The 23,729-nt window shown below is 40.5% G+C and overlaps 1 protein-coding gene and 1 long non-coding RNA gene across 10 annotated transcripts in view; one reads left to right on the top strand and one right to left on the bottom strand.

Moving 5' to 3' along the window:
- LMNTD1 (lamin tail domain containing 1) overlaps positions 1–23,729 on the top strand; it is a 209,421-nt gene that overhangs the window by 168,180 nt on the left and 17,512 nt on the right. For 5 of the 6 annotated variants that reach the window (XM_068655845.1, XM_068655856.1, XM_068655875.1 and 2 more), the window contains 5 exons: positions 445–631; positions 3,352–3,471; positions 4,691–4,908; positions 5,975–6,147; positions 12,534–12,628. In XM_068655845.1, the coding sequence (XP_068511946.1) occupies positions 445–631; positions 3,352–3,471; positions 4,691–4,908; positions 5,975–6,147; positions 12,534–12,628 (793 nt within the window). The remainder of the gene's footprint in view (positions 1–444; positions 632–3,351; positions 3,472–4,690; positions 4,909–5,974; positions 6,148–12,533; positions 12,629–23,729) is intronic. The other variant, XM_068655893.1, reaches the window with a different exon arrangement.
- On the bottom strand, positions 8,088–22,273 carry LOC137842174 (uncharacterized). 4 transcript variants are annotated; one of them, XR_011088945.1, is made up of 5 exons: positions 21,198–22,269; positions 17,456–19,670; positions 15,609–15,676; positions 14,222–14,296; positions 8,088–10,041 (listed from the first exon to the last, which is right to left on the bottom strand). It is a non-coding gene; the product is annotated as an uncharacterized lncRNA (long non-coding RNA). The 4 variants fall into 4 exon arrangements; XR_011088943.1 differs by having other exon boundaries at positions 8,088–12,320; positions 17,456–22,273; XR_011088934.1 differs by having other exon boundaries at positions 17,456–22,268.

Below are 23,729 nucleotides of genomic sequence, written 5' to 3'. Positions count from 1 at the left end.
ATGAACAGGAGGAATTTTCTAAACTTACAAAGGGCTACACAACTCCCTGTAATCGTAATAGTCTAAGTACACAAGACAGCCTTAGAGCTTGTAGTCTACATAGATTTAGACCAAAAAAAAAAAAAAAAAAAAAAAAAAAAAAACCAAATGGTACACTGATAACTTTTTTGCCCCCCAAAGAATCTTTTAGTTTGTGTTGGTAACAGATGCTACCTAAGAGTGAAAGATAAATAGAATATGCTGCTAATTTCAGTGCTTTTTTTTTTTTTTTTTAATCAGTTGAAAAGCATGACATAAAAGATAAGATAGCAGTACTGTAAGTATTCTGCCTGTGGTATGTTTACTTACCATTAATTACTGACATCTAGCCTAGTTGTTGGAAACATGTATTTTTTCAACTAAGCAATGGCTTTTACACTTTCAAATCTATTTCTGTTCTTTCAGTGCTATTGGAAATGTGAAAATTTCTGAAGTTGATCCAGATGGTCATTTTATAAAGATCCTGAACTCTTCCCCTGAAAAAGAGGAAAACATTGGGAATTATGTCTTAAAGCAGGACATCCAAGGTCAACCAGTGGCTGAGTTTTGCTTTCCCCCTGAGACCAGGATGGAAGCCAACTCCACTGTGACAGTGAGTGGGGGGAACCTGCGTGTCATTCTTCAGTCTCTGCCTTGCAGACTAGGGTTCACTCTTAGTCTAGCAGTACAGAATCAAACTTTTAATCAAATCAATCAAATACAAAATTTGTATTTTCAGAAGGGCTAACACTCATAAATAATGATGAATTCAGAAGGAACAGTTAGTGTTCACCACCAATACAAGCCTGGCGTTTTCATCATGTATCCATCATTTTATATTGCCAAGCAATGGAAAGCTATCCTGAAAAGTTCTTGTTTGATAAGTTCCTGTTTCCAGGAACACAGTAATGTTTCTATTACTATGGTTTTGTGCATACTCTGAGATGTTGCTGTAGTAGGATTTCAACTGAGAATTTTTAAAGAAGTGATATTACTTTTTAGTCTGTGCCCACCATCTGAGGACAGCTGTTTTCCAGCAGAGAAAACCATAAAGCATTTGTTCCTGACTATGCCTTGTGTGACTTCAGGCAAAACAATGAAACTCTGTGCCTTAGTTTGCCACTCTATAAAATGATGTTCTTTCCTTTGATGTCATGCCAGAGCTATATGTTAAAAATTCAGTGCATGGGCTGCTGCTTTTCAAAATAGACTTCTCCTCCGAGAGTTAGATGTAGCTTTTTGTCAGCCTGAATAAGAGATAGAGAGGTAGGTAGGACCTAAGATGCCAAGAGTCAAATAGTTGGGGTTGTTCAACCAGGAGGAGAGAAGGCTCTGTTGAGACTGTTTTGCAGCCTTTCAATACTTAAAGGGGATTATCTATAAGACAGATGGGGAGAGGCTTTTTACTAGGGTCTTTAGTGATAGGGGTTATTGTTTTAAACTAAAAGAGGGTAGATTTAGATTAGATACAAGGAAGAAATATTTCACAATGAGTGTGGTGGGTCACTGGAGCAGGCTGCCCAGAGAAGCTGTGGATGCCCCATCCCTGGAGGTGTACAAGGCCAGGCTGGATGGGGCTTTGGGCAAACTGGTCTGTTGGGAGCTGTCCCTGCCCATGGCAGGGGGGCTGGAACCAGATGGTCTTTAAAAGGAAGCTAATGGTGTGACTTTCCTTTGATGTCAAGCCAGAACGATGTGTTAAAAAAATCAGTAAATATTCAGATGATTCTACAGTTCTATAATTCTGTGATCCATGGTAATGAAAAAGGGTCAGACATGAATAAAAACAAAGGTGGTTTTGGAACTGACCAAAACTCAGTTGTAGCTGTAGCTAAGGAGTATCTGCCAGTATCTGCAGCCAGCCTCCTGTAACCTCAGGGATGAAAATACCAAGTACTGTACCCACACTCAGAGCAGACATAGTCTTTCTAGAACTGACTGCCTGTCTGGCTGCCAGACACTTTGAAGAGCTCTCCAGAAATTTCAGCTAACTGGCTTTGAAGCACCAACCATCAAAAAAGAAGTGGTCCTTTCTGAAATGCTGTGATCAGTACTAAGGTCATTTACATGGTTACTGTTCCCTTCATCACTAAATGGCTTTTGGGTGGACAACTGCCTGAGGTAGAAGGTTCACCACAGTTGTTGTTTCAGCAAATGGAAGCAGAAGTTTTCTGCTGGTTTATTAATTTCAAAGGGTTCTATTCAAGTTGCCAACTCTTGCATCTAAAATTCATTTACAATAGCATCTGTGTCAGAGAGCCAGCTATGCAGGACTTCCAGGCCCCAGCTCTCTGTGAGAGCAACAGATGAACCAAGGCAAAATGTTCAAATTAGATGCCAGAGTAGATGGTTGAAGTATAGCCCAAAGCCTCTTTTACCACAAGTGCTTATTTTCTTTTTTTGACATGAAAATCAAGGCCTCGCAGAATACAATGAGAAGTCCATGTTCACCACCAAGTTCAGGACAGCCCTGCATGAGCCCTCCTATAAGAAAGCTGGAAATGCAAGCTGGCAGGAGCTCAGAAGAGCCACAGTCACTGCTGTCTTCTGGTGTATGTCTGAAAAAGCCACAAATATACTTTGGCAGAGTGCTGTATGATGAGCACTTTTGGAAGAGATTTTTTTTTTTTTTTTCCCAAGGTATTTTTCCTTTAAAATTGAACGAGAATTGTTTTGGCTCCCAGGAAGAGATTGGAGCCATTTTCTCACAGATGGCAAATGACAAATCCTTTAGGAATAACACTTGCAAAAGCATGTTGTGGTTGTCTTATATAAGAGAAGTATTTTCGTAACAGGTCCTTTTGCTGCTGTGCTTGTGATAAAGGTCACAGATAATTGTGTTCAATTTATAAAGCACAGCATTATTAAACCTTTTGTATGAGGATAAAAGTACAAAAAACTAGTCCCCAGCTGAGGCTGCTTCTCCCTGAACAGAGGGAATCCAGAATCAAGCAGAGACTGGAATTTTAAAGCTGATATCACAGATCTCTTCAAATGCCCCTGGTAATTTAGCAAATAAAAGAAACTGCCTATTTTTAATCTTACCCTCAGCAAGCCAGACCAGAAAGTCCTGGATTTACTATCACACCTTGAAAACTGCCTTTGCTAATCTCTGTTAATCCACAGGAGAGGTACTTTAAAATAATCGCTATAACTAAGCTGCAAGTCTTGCAATACAGTTCTTTCAGCTTTGATTTCACAGATCAAATGGTGACCAGCATTACAGAAATCAAAAAGGAAAAGGAAAACCTGATGTTTTTACTGAGTCCCAGCATTATATAAATATCCAGGAGCCATTTTGACTTTAAAGTGCTGACTGCTTGATCTTTGCAGGTTTGGGCAGCAGATGCTAAAGTGCTTCACAGACCTCCCTCAGATTTTCTTTGGAATGGCCTGGAGACATCTGGGACAAGCCTCAACTGTACTACCATTCTCTGTGACCCCAATGGTCAAGTGAGTGCCCCGAGCAAAGCCACCATGTTCCCATATCCAGACAACTCTCTTGCTGGACTTCCTTCCAGAAGTTTAGGGTGATTTTGTTTAACTCCTGGTAGAATCAAGTCCAAGCAATCCAAGTATAGAAAAGCTGTGATTTCTGTTAACTTCTCTTCAGTATGGATGATAATAGGATCTGAAGGACTGAAGAAAGCAGTAGATTGATGACACACTTGTTGAATGAAGGGCTAAAATCCTTACAACAGTTAAAGGCAAGGCTACAAATATGCAATTTGCCAGCCTATCCTCTGCCACTGTACTTCAGCCATGAAAGATCCAGTTGTGCCGATGGCTATTCATCCAATGGCTGCCCATGTCATTGGCTTGTCAACTAGGTTGAATTTTTTTAGCCAAACTTCTATTTACTTGGGAATGAGAAAGAGCCCAAGACCATTTTTTTACCTGATAGCTATCCAGTAGCAACTATGATTTTGGTAATTTTTATCTATACAAACTTGAAGAGGTGACCAGAAGGAAAAGACCTGTGGTTTTCATAAACAGTGTAAGTTGTACGGCTTCCCCAAGGCAGCATAAATTACATCTTACAAACTAGGAAGTGTATGTTGACTTCTAGTATCACCATTTCATATTTACTTCTCTTTAAGCTCAGTTTGTCCATACTTGCTATTACATTGTCCATACAGCCAGGAAATCAGAGGCTGAAAGGGAAACATGATCACCTCTGCCAGGATTGTTCCTAGCTGGGGTTTGCTGAAGTAATTCTGGAAGACCTTCCGTAAATAGACAATCTGTTTTAGTGCCTTGCTCTCCATATGGTTAGAAAACCTTTCTTAGAGCCCAAACCGAACATCTTCTGTCTTGGTTTTAGTCCATTCCTGTCCTATCCACTGTGGCCATGGAGAAGAGATTTCTTATCAGCCTTTGACAAACTTGCCAAGGTGTCATGTCTTCTGTCTTCTTCTTTGTCTGATTCACTTAATTGGAGCAGTGGAATTTCAAGCCTCTTACATGATGGATCTACCCTAGATATATTTAAAGACTAGAAATTGATTTCAAAGACCAAAGAAAAAAATCTGGAATTTGATGCTTGCCATTACTATTTATAGACATTTTAGAAATATATTGGAGTGCCTATCCCTTCCTGATTTATCTACAATAAACACTTAACTTGATGAAAAAATGCAGAATACAAATAAGAAGTGATATGTTTTTTCAGGCTGTGTCTTGGTACTCTCCTCTCTACTGGAATGGAAAACAAGGATGGCTGGCGAAAGAGGAAAGTGAAGACTTTGAGAACATTGTTGTACCAACTTTCTCAACAGCAAAGCAAAAAGAAGAATGGGAAGAGAAACAGGCATTTACATTAACTGATAGAAAGTGGAAGAAGGCTGACTCAGAACAAACAAGAAAAAAAGGACAAAGCTTCATTAAAAGGTGTCTGACATTCATTGAGTGTACTTTGTAACTACAGTATTGTGCCAGACTAGTGTTGTAAGTGGATGCTTTTAAGAGAGCATCTTGGTAAGCAATTTTTAAAAGGTTTGGAATTTTGAAAATAAGAATTAACCTTAATCTCCAAACAGGTATCCAGCCAGCCCCAAATTCCTGATAGGAGTCAGTCAAGACTAAGTGAAAAGTAAAATTCAAGTAAAATTCTGCTTAAATTTTTAACAATGTAGTTGAGCATCCGAGTCTCAGTCACGCACCCCTGAGCAGAGGTCACGCACCCCTGAGCAGAGTCATTGACTATTTTAAATAAGGAACACAATATTAGATTTTATTTTCTTTATAAGTCCCCTCCAAAATGTTTGTACCAGGGACTTTAAAGCCAGGTTCACAACAGAAAAGCATGTGCAAAGGAGTTGATATACATGTAGTCTAAAAATAAAGGATTAGCCGATCTGGATATATTTAAAAAAAAAAAAAAAAAAAAAAAAAAAAAGAAGGTTGGTGCCTCTTCTCATGTTTGAAGTAATTGCTTTTCTCTACATTTCTTTAGATTCTTTCTGTAGATGTTCAGAAAGATGAACAGTTTTCACCATCAATTGGACTGGCTGTTCTTTACAAGCTGTGTTCTTAAAAATGGCTAAATCACTTTTGCTCAATCTCTCCAAAGAAACTAACTCAGAGGCAGGGAGAAATTATGTAAAAATTCAGTGCAAAGAGTTCAAGTCTGGCAGAATTATAAGCAATGGCAAATGGTAAATTATAATGTGATATGTCAAACAATATAGAAGTTGCAGTTATTCCACCTACAAGTAAAAGCAGAACATGTCAAATATTTGTGCTGTTTGTTAAATAGATAGCATAAATTTGATGTACATGTGCAGTAAACACAGTAAATCTATGCAAAATGCAATCATAAATATGATAATGCAATACAATAAATAATGCAGTAATAAATACAATATGGATGCATTTTTTATATCCTGTACACATACATGCATGTGCAAAATGTGAGAAATATACACAGTAAAGTTAATTGAATTTCTCTTTACAGGGAAAAAAAGACCTTTGCATGCCTGTTTCCTAATCAGAGTGCCTGGTGCCAAAGTCCAGACTCTCCCACCCATCCTCACTTTTCTCTGGTTAGACCACTAACCCTGGGGAATGACGGCAGCAGCTTGTGCAGGCAGTCTCGGTGTCAGTCGTCAAGGCCTGACCCTGTGCCAGGTGAGTTCAGGAGCTGACACAGTATGGGCTGCAGATGGAACAGTGGTGATACGGTGGAGTTTCTGACACGAACTGTTGAGTACTTAAAATGCATATATCTTACTACCTGGATGTACCTCCACACTCTACTGCAGTGCTCTCCAAACTGTTTTGATTGAACACTCCTACCTGTAAAAAAACATACAACACACATCCCCAGTATATTCATTTTTATTTATTTATAAATTATATACATTTACTACTGTAATAATATGTACATTGTAAAAACTACATAAAAATAGAAATTAAAAAAGGATGAGATAAAGATGAACAAAATTTTAAATACTTTACATATTTTCTTTTACTTATTAATAGTACAAAAACATTTTCTTTCCATACCCCAATGCATTGTCTTGCACACCCCCTGGAAGACCACTGCTCTGTAGAACTGCATATGTTGGGAAGATGGAGGGAGGAAATTGCTACTAATATTAATGCTTTTATAAAGTGAGACAGAATATTAGGAATCAACAAAAGAAAGACACTCTTACATTGGCAGTGAATTGCTAATTAGGCAGTGGTGAGAAAGCTAGTGTTTAATTTGGGTGCTTCAAACCCAGAAAGCTGTTGACATACTGGAAATAGTTCAGGGGAGGATGACAAAGTGAATTAGTGTCTGAGGAGATTGATTCATTAAGATTAAAAAGACCTAGATGTGTGTTTGACAAGCAAGGTGATCATCATACAGAGGGACCCCAATCTCCTCTGCAAGAAGGAAAACTCTTCAATCCAAGATATAGAGCTGAAGGGAATAGAAACAAGTGAAAAGCAGGGAGGCTTAGGTTGCATATGTATGTAAAACATAGATTTAATGATCTGTAGTGTGGTTTTCCTGTTGTGCTCATTGCTCCATTTAGTATTTTAAACCACTTACAAATTTCAAGTGCTCAGTTCCAATTAATTTTAAAGGAACTGGGTATCCAGCTCCTGAGGACAGCTTTGCAACAGTTCTTTATTTAGTGAGTGTTTAGAACTAGGCCAGTCAAATTCTTTGAATGTACTAACGAGGTCAGTCTGTGACTGGTGTGGATAAGTGACCATGTAGTTCTCAGGAATTTTTCCCCTTTTCTAGGAGTGCCAGCCTATGAAAAGCCTTTCAGCTTGAGCTAGGAAAGTGTTTATGCTTAGCTTTATCTGAATAATAACCATGCAGGAACATCCTTCTCAAATGCCAAATCCAGGCAAGGCAGATTAAGACCTGATGGAGTGAGTTCATGGTTTGTTTCCTGCTCTGTCGTAATGGTAGGATCATCTGTTTGAAAGATTTTTCCCATTTCTTAAAACTTGATTTGGCTCTTTCTGTGATGCTCTGATCTTCTGCAGAGCTGGGTCTCCCATATCTCCTCTGCTTGTTTCTCAGACAGGGAAAAGCTGGGAAGAAGTTAGCACTTGTAAACTGGGGCTGCTGGTAGCATCACAGGTTGTGTTCCAATACACAAATGCTGTGGACAAAGAGGAGACAGTCTGTAGAGCAAAACCCCTGGTGTTGAGGATCTGGCCTTCACCCTATACATATTTTAAGGGTGATTTAGTTTGTCCCAGCTCTAGGCTGGTCCAACAGACCATGAGGGGGCACCTACATCTGCACAGTGCAGGTCCTTTTTGGGCATGGAATTTCCCAGGCTGCTGCGACACCCACTCATGCTCACCACTAGACTGCTCAAAGTAGTTTCCATCTGAACACCCATTTGCAGCCAGAGTGCTTGAGGTGCAGCTGCTTTGGAGAACATCTTGTGGCTTGGTTTCATTCAAGAGGAATCCAGCTCATGCACTCAATACTGCTCCATGATGTAAACCTGAGTGCCATGGGCAGGGAGAGTGGCAACTCCACTGCAAAGGAACAGTCCTCTTCAGACCCAGAGCACAACATGCACACACAGGATGTCCCCCAGTGCTTCTCCTGGGAGCCAAAGGGAATTTGATGACACAGCTGGGGTGAACTGCACACAGTCTTCTTTGCTGCATTCCTGTCTCTTCTCACATCCCTGCAGATGGAGGCCAGCACTCTTGCCACAGGCTACATTTGGTTTCAGTTTTCAAGATTATTTTTTTCCTTGCAATCATTAAGGCTAAAACTTTTCTCAGTAAAGCAAGCAACATGAAACCAAAGCAAAACACCTTTGAGAGTGTAATGCAATCATGTCCCCAGTCTGCAGGCATAGAGACAGGGCCTGCCCACAGACCTATCTCCAAAGTGTGGGAACTCTGGAGGCAGAACTCAAGGCATGGTGGTCTGCCATGCATTAAATGTGTCTGATTTTCTGTAGGTAATCTCATGCAACTTGCATACCCTTAGTCTCTCTTTCCCAGATCTTTGCAAAAGATAATTCAGTTCTATTTACTTATGGTTCATTTGCAGTTCTTTTCACTACTGAAGTATGAAATTATTCCTCTTAATACTGTCAGGAAAGTTAATAATATCCAAGATATCAGATTAAAAATTAAATATGGGTACAACCATTATTTTCCTCTGATAAATATTCATGCGTAGTACATATTACTGCAGGATTTTTCCATAAATGAATATATAGAGAGATGTAGGCATCATTCTTATTTTATTACAAAGCAAAAATTACAAGATCTTCAGGCAGATTTATATGAGTACTTAGACATTATTAGTGATGGTGGCAGAATGATGATTTTCAAATATATGATGGAATGATGTTTTTGAATATATGACTACTTTTTATTATTTTTTCTTTTGATTTTTCTTTCATTGCTTCAAAACTTTTAACTAGCAGGCTTATAAATGCTATGAGCAACTGCAATCCACAGTAGTATGCATAAGTACAGTCTTGCTTAGTTCTTGATTCACAAAAGCTTCCCTGTTCAGACTTGTTCATAAATGCTTTCTAATATCAGAGACTTAGAGAAATCAGTATTGCTAACTTCACATTTATTTTCTGCTGCAAACATACTTTTAATCAATATTAAGTATGGATATTTATTTTCCTAATGCCATAATATAGCAATGTTAGGTCAATGCTATTGAATCAAAATAGTGATTCAAAGTATTTTTACGTTTTCCTCTCAGATACTGAATTATGCTTTTCAAAATCAGTTTAGTATATGATCATATCCCAGAAGTATACGATCATATCCCAAACATTATCTTTTTGGCCTCTTTTTTGTATGTTAATTGCATCAATCTGCAATCTGTACAGAACAAAGTACATTCGGTGACATGATGGTGTTTAAAGAAGTTTGCCTTGCCTCTCCGTTTGCAACTCAGCATTTGTCCTTCTAACTGCTACAGAACAGGAGTTGCATTATCCTGTCCCAGTTACGCTTGTAGCTTTACTTTGAGTCCTTGCAGTTGATAAGACGATGGTAGGGTATATAGTGGCTGTTCCTCTCAGCATCTATCCACCAATATGAAATTTCAGCTGGCACATTATGGTTCCTCCACTTTGGCTTCTGAGTCCCTCCTGAGGCTGTGCACAGTTTTCTTTGGTGCTGACAACAACAAAAAAAAACACTCCCGAACTCTTTGAACAATCTCTTTGGTTTCCAATTATCCTCTTTTTCTTAGACTGATAGGAAGGGAAAAGTTGCTCCTGCCATAAGTCACAGTGTTTAAGCCAAGCTTCTTGCATTTCAGGCTCATCATTTCAGGTTCATCCCATTTTCCTCAGAAACACATTGTTGTGATGATATTTTTGTTGTTGTTGTTGATGAATTTCACTCTGAATCAAAATGCTCAGCTGTGAACTTTGCAAGGAGTTTAAAAATAGCCATGGAGCATATTGTAAAGAGAACACTTTGAAGCCTCAGCCAAGACCAACATATTTTGTGAATCTGAATGTTTCCCTGTTGCTGGGGAACGTTAATTAAGCTTTCAGTGGCAAATTGAACCTGCAGACAAGAAAAGTATTTAGCATACATTTTTCAGTGAAAATGAGCCAATTCCTACAACTTTCTTCTCTAGCAAATGGAGCTAGCCTGTTAGTATTCTTTTTTTCCTCAGCAGTTCTCATGCTTTTTGCTCAGAAAAGAAGAGTCAAATGAGACAAGATGCACTCATATCATGAAGCATTCATTCTCTTTACTTGCCCAAGGACTTTTGTACATTGTGGGACCACCCATGTAATTTCCAGTAAACAATGAGAAACGTTTACAGATTTCTCTGTTTTCTCTCAGGATTCTGACATATTACAGACAAGGCCGAGCAATAACATTGGCCAGTGTAAATGATGTACAAACATGCAGATGCACTTTTTGAGTACCAAGAGGTCAAACAATATTACAGCAATATCCTATGTTACGAAATTAAGTCAGCTACTTTCTCCAGTAGATCAGCTAACCAGTGCGGATTTATGAATTGTGCTTATCATTGCTAAGACATAAAGGAAAGCATCTCAGCTTGCTCAGTACAATGTCATTCACCCTGGCTGACAGCCATGTGCTCCACTAGTCTGCACCTGTGTGTTTATGTGCCCTCTGCCAGCTTAAGTTCTTCTGTAGCCTTCAAAACCTTAAAAAAACTTTTCAATTTCTCACTGGGTTAGAAACTTAATCTAGAATTCAAAGGGTCAGTATAGCTATGGAAGAGGATGATCCAGTAAAGAAAACAATTCTGTTAGCAGAAAGCTATGAAAGTATCCTGACATCATTTATTAGGTACCAAATGCTCTACCATCATTTTGTCATGACCGTAGGAATTCTGGTTTCTTTTTTGCTGCTTTCTCAGCCATGATATCTTATGACTTGACAGTATGCTTCCCTACCCGACAGGCAGAATGCCAGTCTGTCTGAATTATTTCCTTATCTATTTGTTGTTTACTGCTTAAAAACCACTGATGTAATGTGCATTTGTGTATCTCTGATGCTCCAGGGTAAAAAAAAAAAAAAAAAAAGTTATTCTGACTTAAAATTTTGTGGGAGGGAAAAACTTGGGCAAATCAAAGAGACTAATAATTCTTTGTTATCAAATATAGAAAACATGAAATAAATTACATTATGTACAATGTCTTTGAATAACATAAGCAAGCAATGTTCTTTCAACTCACTGTTTCAGTATGAGCTACATTATGAGTACTCCAGTGACACTGAAAGAAAATCAAGGATTTATACATGGTTTTGTTGAGAAGGAGGAGAGATAAAGGTTGGTGAGAGACTTTCTTAAGACTGTGAGAAACCAAAATACCCCTGCCACTGTTGATGTAGGTGTCCAGAGGTGATAGGTTGTGTAGCAGGTATACTGTCTACAGCCTCAGAAAGTCAGCAACACTGACCTGCTTCATGTATATTAGCATCACTTTGCAGCCCAAATGTCGTCACTGCACTGAGAAGTGCTAACACATTTGGCACTTGCAAACTCTGGCTGCCACTGAGAGAAAAATCTGGAGAGCTTCAATGCTTTTGAGATGTGAGCACTTCTAAGCACACATGTCCCCTGGAAATATCAGCAGATCTGTCTGAATGAAAGGTACATTTATTGTCCTTTGCTTCTATTGCAAGCTGATCACTATGGGAAAACTGTGTTTGCAAGTTGGCTTGTGAAAAAGCAATTCTCTCCCGGATAATTTTGGCAGAACAACCTGACCTTCAAGAAGTCATGACTAAGGATGGCCCTTTATCTTCTTGTCACCCATTACAGCATTCGGTCTGTGACCAAGTCATACAAGGGAGTGATAGAGTCCAGAGATCCACTTCTGGAAATTGCTCTGATATAATAACAATACCCAGTGTTTATGAAATCTCCAAGTGAACTTGCTTAAAGGTAGTGTTCATGACAGGGGAAACATGGATCCATTTAAAAGCTGATTCTATGGTAAAAGTATGTCCAGGGCTGAGATTAGGTTTGAACACAGCTCAAGGAACTGACAGAAACTCAGGGTCAAGGAGTAAAAATTCTTATTCCCTGCCTGCCAGGAATTTATGGAGAACTGCAGACAGCGACAGCAGGGAGCCAAAGACATGACGATTTTTCCAGTGAGACTTGCAGAGATGGTATAAGACAGATAGTCTGAGAGCATCAACTGGAGGGAAAATGACAGTGAGGAGAAAAAATGACGTGATCTCTGTTCAGAGGCTGTTAAAGCTTTTGCGAAGTACTTTTTGTTCATGGACAGCCAATCCAACTGTGATTTTGGCTAACCAATGCTTACTGAAATCCAGTTCAACTGAAAATCCTGCAAGAGAGAGATTGATCCTTTAAAGTAAAGGTATCTTAGAGACAGCTAGTGACCTTGCATGTTATTGTGTATTTTTCCCAGAGTGGCTTTTATTTAAAAAGTTCCATAAAGTCAGAGGAAACAGGGTTTTTGTTATTAGCATGCTTGTTTCCTGAACTGACTTTCTTTTTAAAGTAAATGTGTGGAAATAATGACTGTTGTCATCTACAGGCACTCTGTATGCAGGAAGTAGCTGGAGGAAAGATCCTTCAGTTCCCAGCTGTGAGAGGGGGGAATGCAGAACAAGGCCTACTTGGTCAGCAGGGGTGAGTAAAGTTTCTACGACTCAGTTTTCAACAGAAACAAACAGCAACAAGAAAAGAACTGTAGAGTTTTTAAACCAACAAACAAACTATAATTCCGAATAGAAGAGTTGATCTATTTTGTTGGAAATAATTTTAATTTTCTTTTGGTGAGTAAGACCTATACCAGAACTACAAATACAAAGTATCTGGGTTTGGGTAATATAACTTGATCACAGCTACACACATGGAAGTCTAGAGAAGTTTATGTTTGCATCTTACTTTTGCTTAAAGTTGTAATTTAGTTACGCTATTCTATCTAGAAAACAGAAGGCACTACCCTACCTAAAGGCCTGGAGTGTCTGTTCTGAAGCCCTCACCTGTAAATGTGTAGACCCTCTAGTTTGAGTTGTTGTGAATTTCTCTCTCAAACTTCTTGATTTCTAGACTCATCTCCTGAAGTCAGCTGTTTTGCTTTTATCTCTGGATTTTTATTTGTACAAAATATCCATAAATATGCAGATGTTGGAAATGTCTCGTGAAATGTTAAGTATTCACATTACCTATCTCTACTTCTCAGGTTCTGTTACTTAAGCTGCAATAATTGGTGCATTTTTTTCCCCATTAAGCTATGCACTTATTATTATGGCCATAATAACTGATTTATACTTTATGTATTGATATTACTCTAAATGGTTAATGTTCTCCAAAGTGCTATTTACATTTAGAATGGTGTATAATTAATAATAGTAAGAATAGCCAGCCTATATACATCGGGTAGAAAGAAGAAAAGAAACTGTATGATTACTGCTTGTGCCTCTCTGCTCACTGTATACATAAAGTGTAAAATGACTGCAATAACACATATCTCCTAGGGGCACTGTGAGTCAGCAGTGCTTGTGAAAAGGCTTTTCTATCTTGATATGAGAGGTACTTTAGAAGTACAGTGAATTAATGTTTTTCTCAGTGACACTAGATTAAATGCTTTTTGATTAAGACTAACACAGTTCCTGAGAAACTCTCTAAAGTAAAGTGAGTTGGCCACCCAAGAAAACTATGACCAAGTAACTTGCTTTCTGATCTCTACATTTGCTACATGATAGTCAGGGTTTAGTGGAAATATTAGAATTGCCAAAGACAACTAAGTGGCATTTTAGAGCTTTATGAGGAGGAAGCCTTTAGTACTATGGGCTTGATGTTGATTTGCACTGTAAGAGCTTCACAGCTCAGAAAACATCTTGGGACGTGTAATATTATCAGCAGTGACTGACTGTGCACACACAGTTCTGTCAGAGCAAATGAAAATAAGATGAAGGACACACTTGCTTTAGTTTCAGCAAACAAAACTGAACAGATTGAAGAGAATACTTCAGATTACAGTATGTTAAAATTTTGGCTTGTCACTAGCTTAGCTGACTTGTAGCAGCTCATCAAACCCTGGTTAGAAGCCCTTGCTTCATGGCTGAGTCAAGCTTTCCTTCAGGTATCCCTATCAAAACTTATTCACCCACATGCAAAATCTTTTTACATGATAGAGTTATGCTTTCAATCAGGCCAGACTGTCAAAAGCACTAGCTTAAACCCCAAGGGAAGCTCTCATTTGGGCTGGTCACTTACCATTTTGCGTGGATGAGTTATCTGAACCAGTAGAGATAGAGATAAGTAGGTCTGTAAGCTCCATATCTATAAGCTCTTGCATGGGAGAAAGAATAGCAGAAGAGTTAAGTTTGCTACAGCATACAGGACTGTGGGATGTGCTTCTGAAAGTGAGGTGCATACAGCACCTGTGAAGACACAGTGACTCAAGTGTAGCTTTGCAGTGTGGCTTCACATGCACATGCAAATCCATGTTCTAATTACCTCAAAGAATAACAGTGACTTTATATATTGTACTGCTAGTGATTGTTATAGACAGTTGTTCTTTTTTTTTTTTTCCAAATGTTACTATGTATTGTGGTGCTGTAAAAAATTATTATTAAGACATACGAGTGGAAAGTCTTTTGACTTACTGTGGTCTTATGTTCTTATGGAAACAATCATAATGCCCATATAGTCCTAACTTCTCAATCATGAAATCATACAGTAGACAGGAAATTCCAAGACCCCAGAGACCACTGACTCAGAAACATAGAAGGTTTGATCCCATGAAAAGGTAGTTTTTACATTGGAAATGGGAACAGGTAAAATTAAATCACTGGATGCCTACTATATGAGTAGTCTTATTCACAACAAGAGTGTCCTTTTTTTGTCTGTGTCACTTTCAATATGGCATAACCTAAACAAGAAAATAATCATCTTTATTTTGAAGTGAATATCTATAGAAGTAGCTAAATCACTATAACTTCAGTCATACAGCTATACTAGGAAGTTCTTCCACACAGACCACCTTAATAAAGACCTTCATAAACTATCCTATTGACAACATGTCTTTAGACATCTAGTCAACATATGGGAATGCCTGTGAGTGTGAACCGAACTCAGACTTAAGAATGACATGAAACTCCTGTTTTCCCCCCTGAAATCTGATATTGAGGGGAACTGTGAGCCTCCTCCCAGTTCTCAATAGACAATAGTTGCCAGCTTAGTAAAGGAGTTTTCTTGGTTTGTTACCATAGTAGACAACCTGAAAAAAAAAAAAAAAAAAAGGAATCAAAGTGGGAAAGGGCTACTATCTGGTCCCTCTGGCTGCAGGAGGAGGCACTTGAGGCAAGATGGCAGTACTGTATTGGGATAGAGTGAGGAAGCTTGCAATGACCCTACTCTTTAAAACTTCACTTAAAACATTGCACTTGTAAGGATGCCATCTGCCTCCCCAGTTCAGCCCATCTCAGAGAGATGTTCACATCTTAATATGTGCTACATTTTTACTTTTCTCTAGGAGGAGGAAATGCATGCCTAATGAACAGTAGAATTCCTGAGGTGTGGTATCCAGCCACCAGCTGTTAGGAGAGAGAAGGAGATACAGCAACTTGTAAGGCATTTTGTTGGCTCAAAAAAAGAATACCTTGCTGGACCTCAAACATTCAGCTTCTTGAAACAGGAGCAGAGGCATCAATCTGGTTCAGGTGTTTCCTAAGCAGAAAAAGAAAAAAAAAAAAAAAAGAGAGAGAGAGAGAAATGAAATCAGTCTGCTGCTTGGTACTCATTACAATCCTTAAAAACACTTGTTCCTTTCTCCTTTACCTTTGCTGCTAAGCACTTCCTGAGTAATTTCTGCTGCTCTTGAATTGGACTTTTCACAGTAGTGCATGTAAGGAAATCCCAATTCCAGTAATCAAGAGGATTTACCCTTGGAACTAAATAGGCAAGACGTGCCTTTTTTCTGAACAGACAAGTAATTATTTCCATTTCAATAAGTATGGCGAAAACTTAGCATATTTGAGAAGTGACCTTTGATTACTTGATGGGGCCAGATGAGAAGTGTAGCTGTCCATCCCTTTGCAGCTGTCTGCTTTGTGGGTAAAAAAAAGCAGAGTAGAGATGACAGCTACCAGAAACCAGAGGACGGGAGAAGGGACTAGCTTATCTGCAAGCCTGTGTGCTTGCAGGAGTGGGGGAGAAGGAGCCCTTTCTCCACCGTTGCAGTCCCCACAATTCTTTCTCATGAGGAGTCCTAGTGAACTGGTGCATATATATTTTAAATCTAGAGTTCAAGTCAGCAAGGTGGTTCATAAGCAATCCTCCTGTTTTCTGTTTGGTTCTTCTGCAGTACCTATTGTTATGTTCTGAGGCAATGTAATGGAAACAATCCAAATAAGCTGGGCACAGGCACACAGTCCATTATCACAACACTCATGCAGAATTACTCTTGTTATCCTCCTCAGTGCATTTCAGGTTGTCTGGAATAGCTCGGGAACAAGTGACACTCCAGATTACTGTTAGAGAGATGATGGAGCAGACAGTACCTTTTTTTTATTATTTATTTACTTCCACTACACTGCAAATACCTTTGCAGTCATGCCCAGTGCTGAGACTAAGTGGCTACCGCCATGGTGATGCTAATGACTGGGATTTAATTGTCAAGGCTCTCTCACTTGTGTGTCAGCAGCATGGATTGTTACGATCAAGTTATCATGAGCAGACTGCAACCCATGTGGGACTTGTTCATAGGTCTCAGTTTAGTCCCTAGCAGAGAACACACCACTTTGTGGGGTGTTAGTAGCAATCCCAAGAGCAAAGAATTGATTGTATGGGCACTTGAAGGGACACAGATGGGACACTGTTAAGAAAATTTAGATGGGTAGCATAAAAGTACTCTTTTCAACTACATACCTTGCATTGTAGATTTATGAATTTAAGAACTTTTGTCTCCAAGGCTAGCAGTAATGCTTCTTGTATGAACTGAGTGTCAAGCACCCCGAAATAAAACCAGGCATTTCTAAAGACCTCTGAGGACAGGCTTAGTGTAATGCTATCCAATTCAGTTCTTCACACCCCTCCTCAGGCTTGTTTTAAAGGTCAGGATAGGACAGGACAGGACAGGATGGGATAGGATAAATCCCAACTGTAGGATAAATAAAGGTGTTCCAAAACCAGGATATTAAGTCTGCACCTTATTTCTGATCCTACGTATTTACTTTGTTTTACATGGCATGGAAATTCTCTATCCAGTTTTATCCTATTTAAGTAATGTTGGGAAAGACCACTCTGTATTTTGTCGTACTCTTTAATGAAAGAGACTGTTCCAGAAAAAGCTTAACTGTTATAGAAGAAGAAAGGTAGTTCTGAAAAACAAGCTGATGGCACGGGGATGGCTGGATTTTGGTCTTAGGCTTATGTTTAGGTATAAGCTGCATCTATAGGCAGTGCAGCCAAACCAGTTATGACATAGCTACTCATCAGCCTACTTACATGATGGTTAGAAACAGCAGCACAGAACTGATGGTGTCCCAGGTGATATTTGTGCACTAACTGCACTCTGGCTTCAGGAGAGGTCAGAGAAGTTGTAAACAGGTCCCTTGGCTTGTGTACAGGACTTCACAGAAATAAGGAGAAGGTTAGCCTAGTGGTTCTTCAATGGTTTGTAAGAGTTGCTAAGAGAATACAGTTATTCCCTCTGAAGGTGAATTCCAGGCTCTAATTAGAGTGTTTAGACGTAGGACAGGAGAAAGCTGTTGTTCATTATAGGATTTTAGTAGCTTTGTTAGAAATGTCCCTTTCTGCGGTTCTCACAGCTGTCAGTAAAAGTAGTCAGTAAAACAAGGTACAGTCCCTCACATCGGGGGTTCAGTGATTCTTCCCTCCCGTAGCTGCTTGTTGAAACACTTTCTTTTTTATCTTCTGACAAGTTAAGCAAGGGTTATGTAATTTGCTTTGCCGTATGGCCCTTTCCAGGTTCCTGTAGCAGGATTCATCTGATAGCCATGGCTACATTCACATTTGTAGCCACCTTTCAGGTTGATACAGATTTGACTACAGGGTTTTGGCATTCATCAATATCTCCACAGTTTCTCTTCTCGACAGTCACATTCATTTATGTTGCATTCCTTCAGGGGCTCATCACCCCAGTCCTTGCAGTCTCTCTGCTGGTTACACACTTAATTGATATCTATGCATTCTCCACTTCTGCACTTAAATTTGCCAGGTCCAGAGCACTGAATAACATTGTTACAGTTTGCTTCATCAGTGCCATCCGGACAGACTCTCACACCACTGCACTGCCTACTCCTATGGACACAGTTCCCATCTTCACATCTGAATTGGTCTGGCCTGCAGGTCCAAGAAGGGCAGTTAATTTCATCACTTCCATCCTTACAATAAGGATCTCTGTCACATCGCCACTTCTTGTAGATACATTCACCTGAGCCGCACTGCACCTCACTCACAGAACACTTCACCGGAGGTGCAGGCTGGCGGCCACACTGCTCCAAAGATTCATCTGAGTGGTCGGAGCAGTCACCTTGACCACTGCAGACAAAGCTTTTGGAAATACATTGCCCACTACTGCATGTGAACTCTGCTGCACTATAAGTCACATTGCCACAATATCTTCTCTACTGTCACAGTCTTTTTTACCATCACATTTCCAGGACACTGGGATACACTGGGTTGACTGAGGACCACAGCTGATTTCATTTACCTGACATGTTCTCATATAACACAGCTCAGCACTCTTGTCAGACCCATCTTCACAGTCTGGATCCCCATCACACTGCTATCTGTTTGGCACACACTGACCACTGTTGCACACAAAGTCAGATTCAGTACACATCTTCTTCACACAAGCACTCTCATCACTGCCATCTGAGCAGTCTTCATCATTTTGCTCTAGCACCGTCGGCAGCAGTGCACAGTCAGGTGAGGGCGAGCAGCAGGCAGAGCACCCTGCAGCGCAGCAGTGCCCGCCGCCGCCCCACACCGTCACTTGTGTCACTTATACTACTCCTATTACCCATGCTGTTAGTGTCAGTGGCATCCTCCTGGTACCGTTTCTGTCTTTGTCGCCCCTTACTCTCCCCCTTTTCTTTTTGTCACTGACCATTCACCACAAATGGATGAGACACATGATTACTAGTTAGGAAAGAGAGTGTAACGTCTGCTATACGGCTGCAGGCATTGCCAGCTGCAACCTTAGAAGAGGTTTGTGAAAGAGCCTGCCGGTGGTCATTTGGCAGTGTAATCTGTGTCTCTACACTCCTGCCCCGCAATAGAGCTAAGTCGTCATTAGTAATAGTTATAACACCGATCTGGGGACTAATAGTCTTTTTTGCATTGCAAGATAAACCTCTTCTAAAAAGAATGCTAGAGTGAAGCAGCACAGCTCAGCACAGCTGCCGCTGCCTCCATGGTCACATCAGACAGGCTGCAGGGTCCTGATGTCCGCCCCTCTGTTCTGTGCCAACTCGCCTCACGGTGAGGATCAGCTACCGGTGTCCACTGACGCCTCTGGTCTCCCGTAGCTACTCGATCTCTCGGCGCCGCTCCGGGCTCCCAGCCTATTCAGGTCTCAGCGAGTCCGGGTCTCAGCCTGTGCGGGCCTCAGCCTGTTCGGGTCTCATATGTTGCAGGAAGCACGGCCGAAAGCGCCAGTAGAGTCAGCTCATGCTCCTGCCTTTTTCTTGTCACACTCAAAGCATATAAGAGCAAAAATAGAATCACAAGATACATCGCCAGGCCCATATATTAGGCACCACCACTCAAAACTTGGATAAAACAGCACTTCTTTTCAGTCTGTCACGCACTTCGTTCATCTCTGCCCACTCCCCTTGCAGAGAGTACAGACCCACGGATCGGAACTCTGCACTCGCTTTGCATCTCACTCACACAGCACAATCGCACACAGAGGCCTCTACCACATTTCATTCATACTACAGGAATATAATTTACAATGATAACCAACCAAATAAGTATTGTCTCTGACTGTGTTCTTCGTGAAGTGACTTGGAACACTTTGTTTCAAACCTTTACATTTACACAAATGCTGTCAACACAAAATACATACATAAAAACACATACAATTATTAACACTCCAGTTAGTATCCCTCCAGCAGCTGAAAACATACCATTTGTCTGCAGTTTCAGGAGATCTTTGCTCCTGCGGTGAGCAGCTGAGAGTGGAGTCCCCTCCGAGCAAAACACTCAGGGTACACCTAGGGGCGTCGGCGCTGCAGCCGATCCTGCAGCCTAACAGAGTGTCTCCTGCCTGGCTCACCAAAATGCCTCACAGAAAGCTAACTCCACAATCAGTAAGATTGTAAAGTAGGTATGTTTACTCAGTTCCATGCAGCACGGGGCGGGTAGTCCCACCAAAGTTGTGCACGCCATGCAGCATGGGGCGGGTAGTCCTACCAAAGTTGTGCACGCCTAACATGGCAACTTGCTTTAGTAAAGAGTTACATATACATGAACATTCCTATACATATGCATAACCTGTCCCTTTGTGAACAGTCCTCCTTATCTCAGACCCCTTGATTAAAGTCCAAACCATGAGGTTGTTTTTGATCTGGTTCTCGGGGTCCGAGAGGCTCCTGTTATCTGGAGGTATAAGTGCAGCACAGGCACAAATGTAGCACATATTCATTCTTAATCAATTGCTCTCTAATTTCTAATTCCAATGTTTCAGCTTGCTCTTTTCCGGATCCACAGGTATTCCACTATTAATGTTCAAAGCCTGACAGACCCCGTCCTCCGTGGATCAAAATACATGGGGTCTTAAGGGTTCTTTTGGTCATTCTATCATATAATACTGGATCATTTTTAATTTACTCTTTAATTTTCTGGGGCCCCTATTGTTCCAATTTCTAATCATTATTCATAATGGACTTTTTGCTCCCTTCTTCCTGGTCCTTGGTCTTCAATTTTATCTGATCCATCTGGGAATTTTACTTGTGGCAATTCCCACAGCCCTTGGTTGCCCCCAGTGAGAGTGTCTTGCAGGGGGTTTAGGACCTGTCACCCACCCACGTATCCCCAAATTCTATAGGAACCACTTCTATAGAATCACTCCCTTCACCGGCCAAACCCCCCCACAGGAGATTAGAACCGGTGAGAAAACAAAAAGACCTCCACGCTGACTTTAGAAGTCTCAGTTACACTCTCACACACACAAACACTGGCAACCGCACCTTTACCCAACCGGACTGTATCCACTTACGATTCAGTCGTCTTCGTCCAGGATCCAACCGGACAGTATCCACAAGCGTCTCTGCTGTCTTTGTCTGGGATCAAACTGGACGGTATCCACAAACAACTGTTGTCTTCGTCCGGTTCGATCCCGGACACCGGAATCCAACCGAACGGTATCCAAACGACCCTGTCGTCTTCGTCCGGATCTTTGCGCACAGAATTACGGGAAAAAAAAAAAACAGCCGGCAAGGGAGCTCAAAAAAAAATCAAATTCTTTGCTTACCTTTATTCAGGTTCAGGATGGCATTAGTCCCGATCCGACTCAAACAGGAGCCACCAAATGGTGGGGCGCCTCTCCTAGATCAAATCAGAATTCAGGAACCATAGCCATTCCGGACAAGCCCCCAAATTGTTAGAAATGGCTCATTCTTCAGAATAGGATTAAATAAAAAAATAGGATTTATTAAAAGAATAGAGGTAAGCAAACAGCGCTGGGTGCACCAGGAGTCTCCGCTCCACCAGGACGCACACCAGTTACATCAAGTAGCTGATTTTTATGCTCCTAGACTAATACATATTCATTACTACTTCTAAAAAAAAACAGGTTATTATAATTAGCTTTTGGGGTCCAGTCCCTCCTACTGGAGCATGCGTATCAATCTCTGGTGGTCCCTCTGGGGGTCTCTAGGGGTCTTTCATGCTGAAGGCTTGTAGTCTTCCTCTCCAAGTTTTTTTCTCGTCCTTCCCCTTTGTACTCCTTTGGCACCGTATCAAGTTTATAGAACATCCCCTGCAGGTCTTGTCTCCCAGCCGTCCTTCAGCTTCTTTTTTTCTTCTTCTTAATCTCTTGGCCACCTGGCCAGATATCAGAGGCTTGCATAGTATCCCATAACAGTCACTAGTTGTTATCAGTTGTTCTGAAACCCCCAGACATCAAAGACTTCATACAAACACAAATAGCTTTCTTATTGACATTTCACCAGTAATTAAAACATTCTTCACCAGCCATTCACAGGGACAGTCACACCTATAGCCGTGTTAAATTAATCTCGAAGAAGACAAAAAAAAGGCTGTAACTGTTAGAAATAGAAGTCCGGAATAACAAAAGCAAACAGGTTCATAAATTTGAGGAGTATTTTCTGAGGACTTGATAAATTGACTAGAATGAGGGGTAGACTGGGATACACTGCATCTGTGGTTCAAGAATTAAATTGCCAGTGCAGGGCCCAGAGGCAGACAGGACTGATCTTTATGGACACGAATTGTTAAAACATTCCTCACAGCTTGAAATATGAGCGTATTAAAAAATCTCTAGCAAATACGCTTATTAAGTGATATTGTATTCTTGCATGGAAACGTGTGTGAACAGAAGACACATGTGGAGCCTTGCCAGCATCCAGGTACCAGTTCTTATATCTAATCTCACATCACATGCACCAACCCTGTTCACTCATGGGTTTAGGCCCTAAACACTTCACAGTGATGACTGACAGTGGGAGTATTCAGGTGCAAGTGCCAAACAATAGAAGTGGAAATCTGACTCGATTCAGCAATAACTGCACAATCACAGGACTGTACAGGAAATACACTGTGGATAGAGTGCCCTGTTTTCTTTTAGTCTGATTCTTTTTCTGTTAAACAAAATACTTGGTGAATCTCAGTTTTGCTGCATGTTCCATTCAGGAGACTCTAAAACACACAGTGAACTCCCTCACAGACTTGAGAGCACTTTAAAAACGTATTGCCCAATCTGTAGGTTGATATTACTGAGCATAAACCCAGAGAGTTGGTACAAGTCCATGTATCACTGCGCATTTCCTTTAGATAGAGCTCTAAAAGCAAAGTAAAATCCCATGCTATTTATGTCACAGTTATTGGCAATGTAGTAGATATAACAGAGCTTAGAAAGACAGGAAGGGTTCTGGTGAATCTCGGCACACTGCAGAAGCCCACTTTGTAACCTTGCCAAAAGAAAAAGCATTCCCAGAACCTTACAGAAGGACTATACTTTTGACAGATCTTTCCTTCCCCACCATGCTGAGAAAAACTTTCATAGCAAAACTTAAAGCCAAAATAAATTTGTCATTGGATACATCTTTACGGTTTCAAATCTCAAGCCATAAACACTTAAAGGATGACTATATAGTAGTCTGTACATATATTCTGTTACTCAGTATATCATCACTTTGCTGTACCAACTTTATCTGATCTGCTGAGGGCCCATTTTGAAGTGTCTCTGTCAGTGCTAAGTGGAATGTAACTAAGACGAGAAATAAGGAACTGTGTGCACAGAGGTCTGGAAATGCCAGAATTAGACTCTCCTGTGCAACCTCAGTTTACGTCCCTGAGGAATTACAGCTTTACCTTCATCCCATCTTGTTCTCTCAATGCATTGCATGGCAATTCTGCTAGCAAGGCTCGGTGTCCTCCAGGTATGTTTTCAGATATTTCTGACCAGACACTTCCTATCTTTACTGACTGGCTCCTGTCCTAGATTCCCTCGTTAGCTCCCCTTCCTTGTTTCTTCCCACTTCATTATCTAGCTACTTCATCCATCTAC

Source organism: Anas acuta, chromosome 1 (genome assembly GCF_963932015.1).
Source record: "Anas acuta chromosome 1, bAnaAcu1.1, whole genome shotgun sequence".
Taxonomy (NCBI): domain Eukaryota; kingdom Metazoa; phylum Chordata; class Aves; order Anseriformes; family Anatidae; genus Anas; species Anas acuta.
The sequence above is the reverse complement of the archived record's forward strand: the minus strand, read 5'-3'. Positions and strand labels throughout refer to the sequence as shown.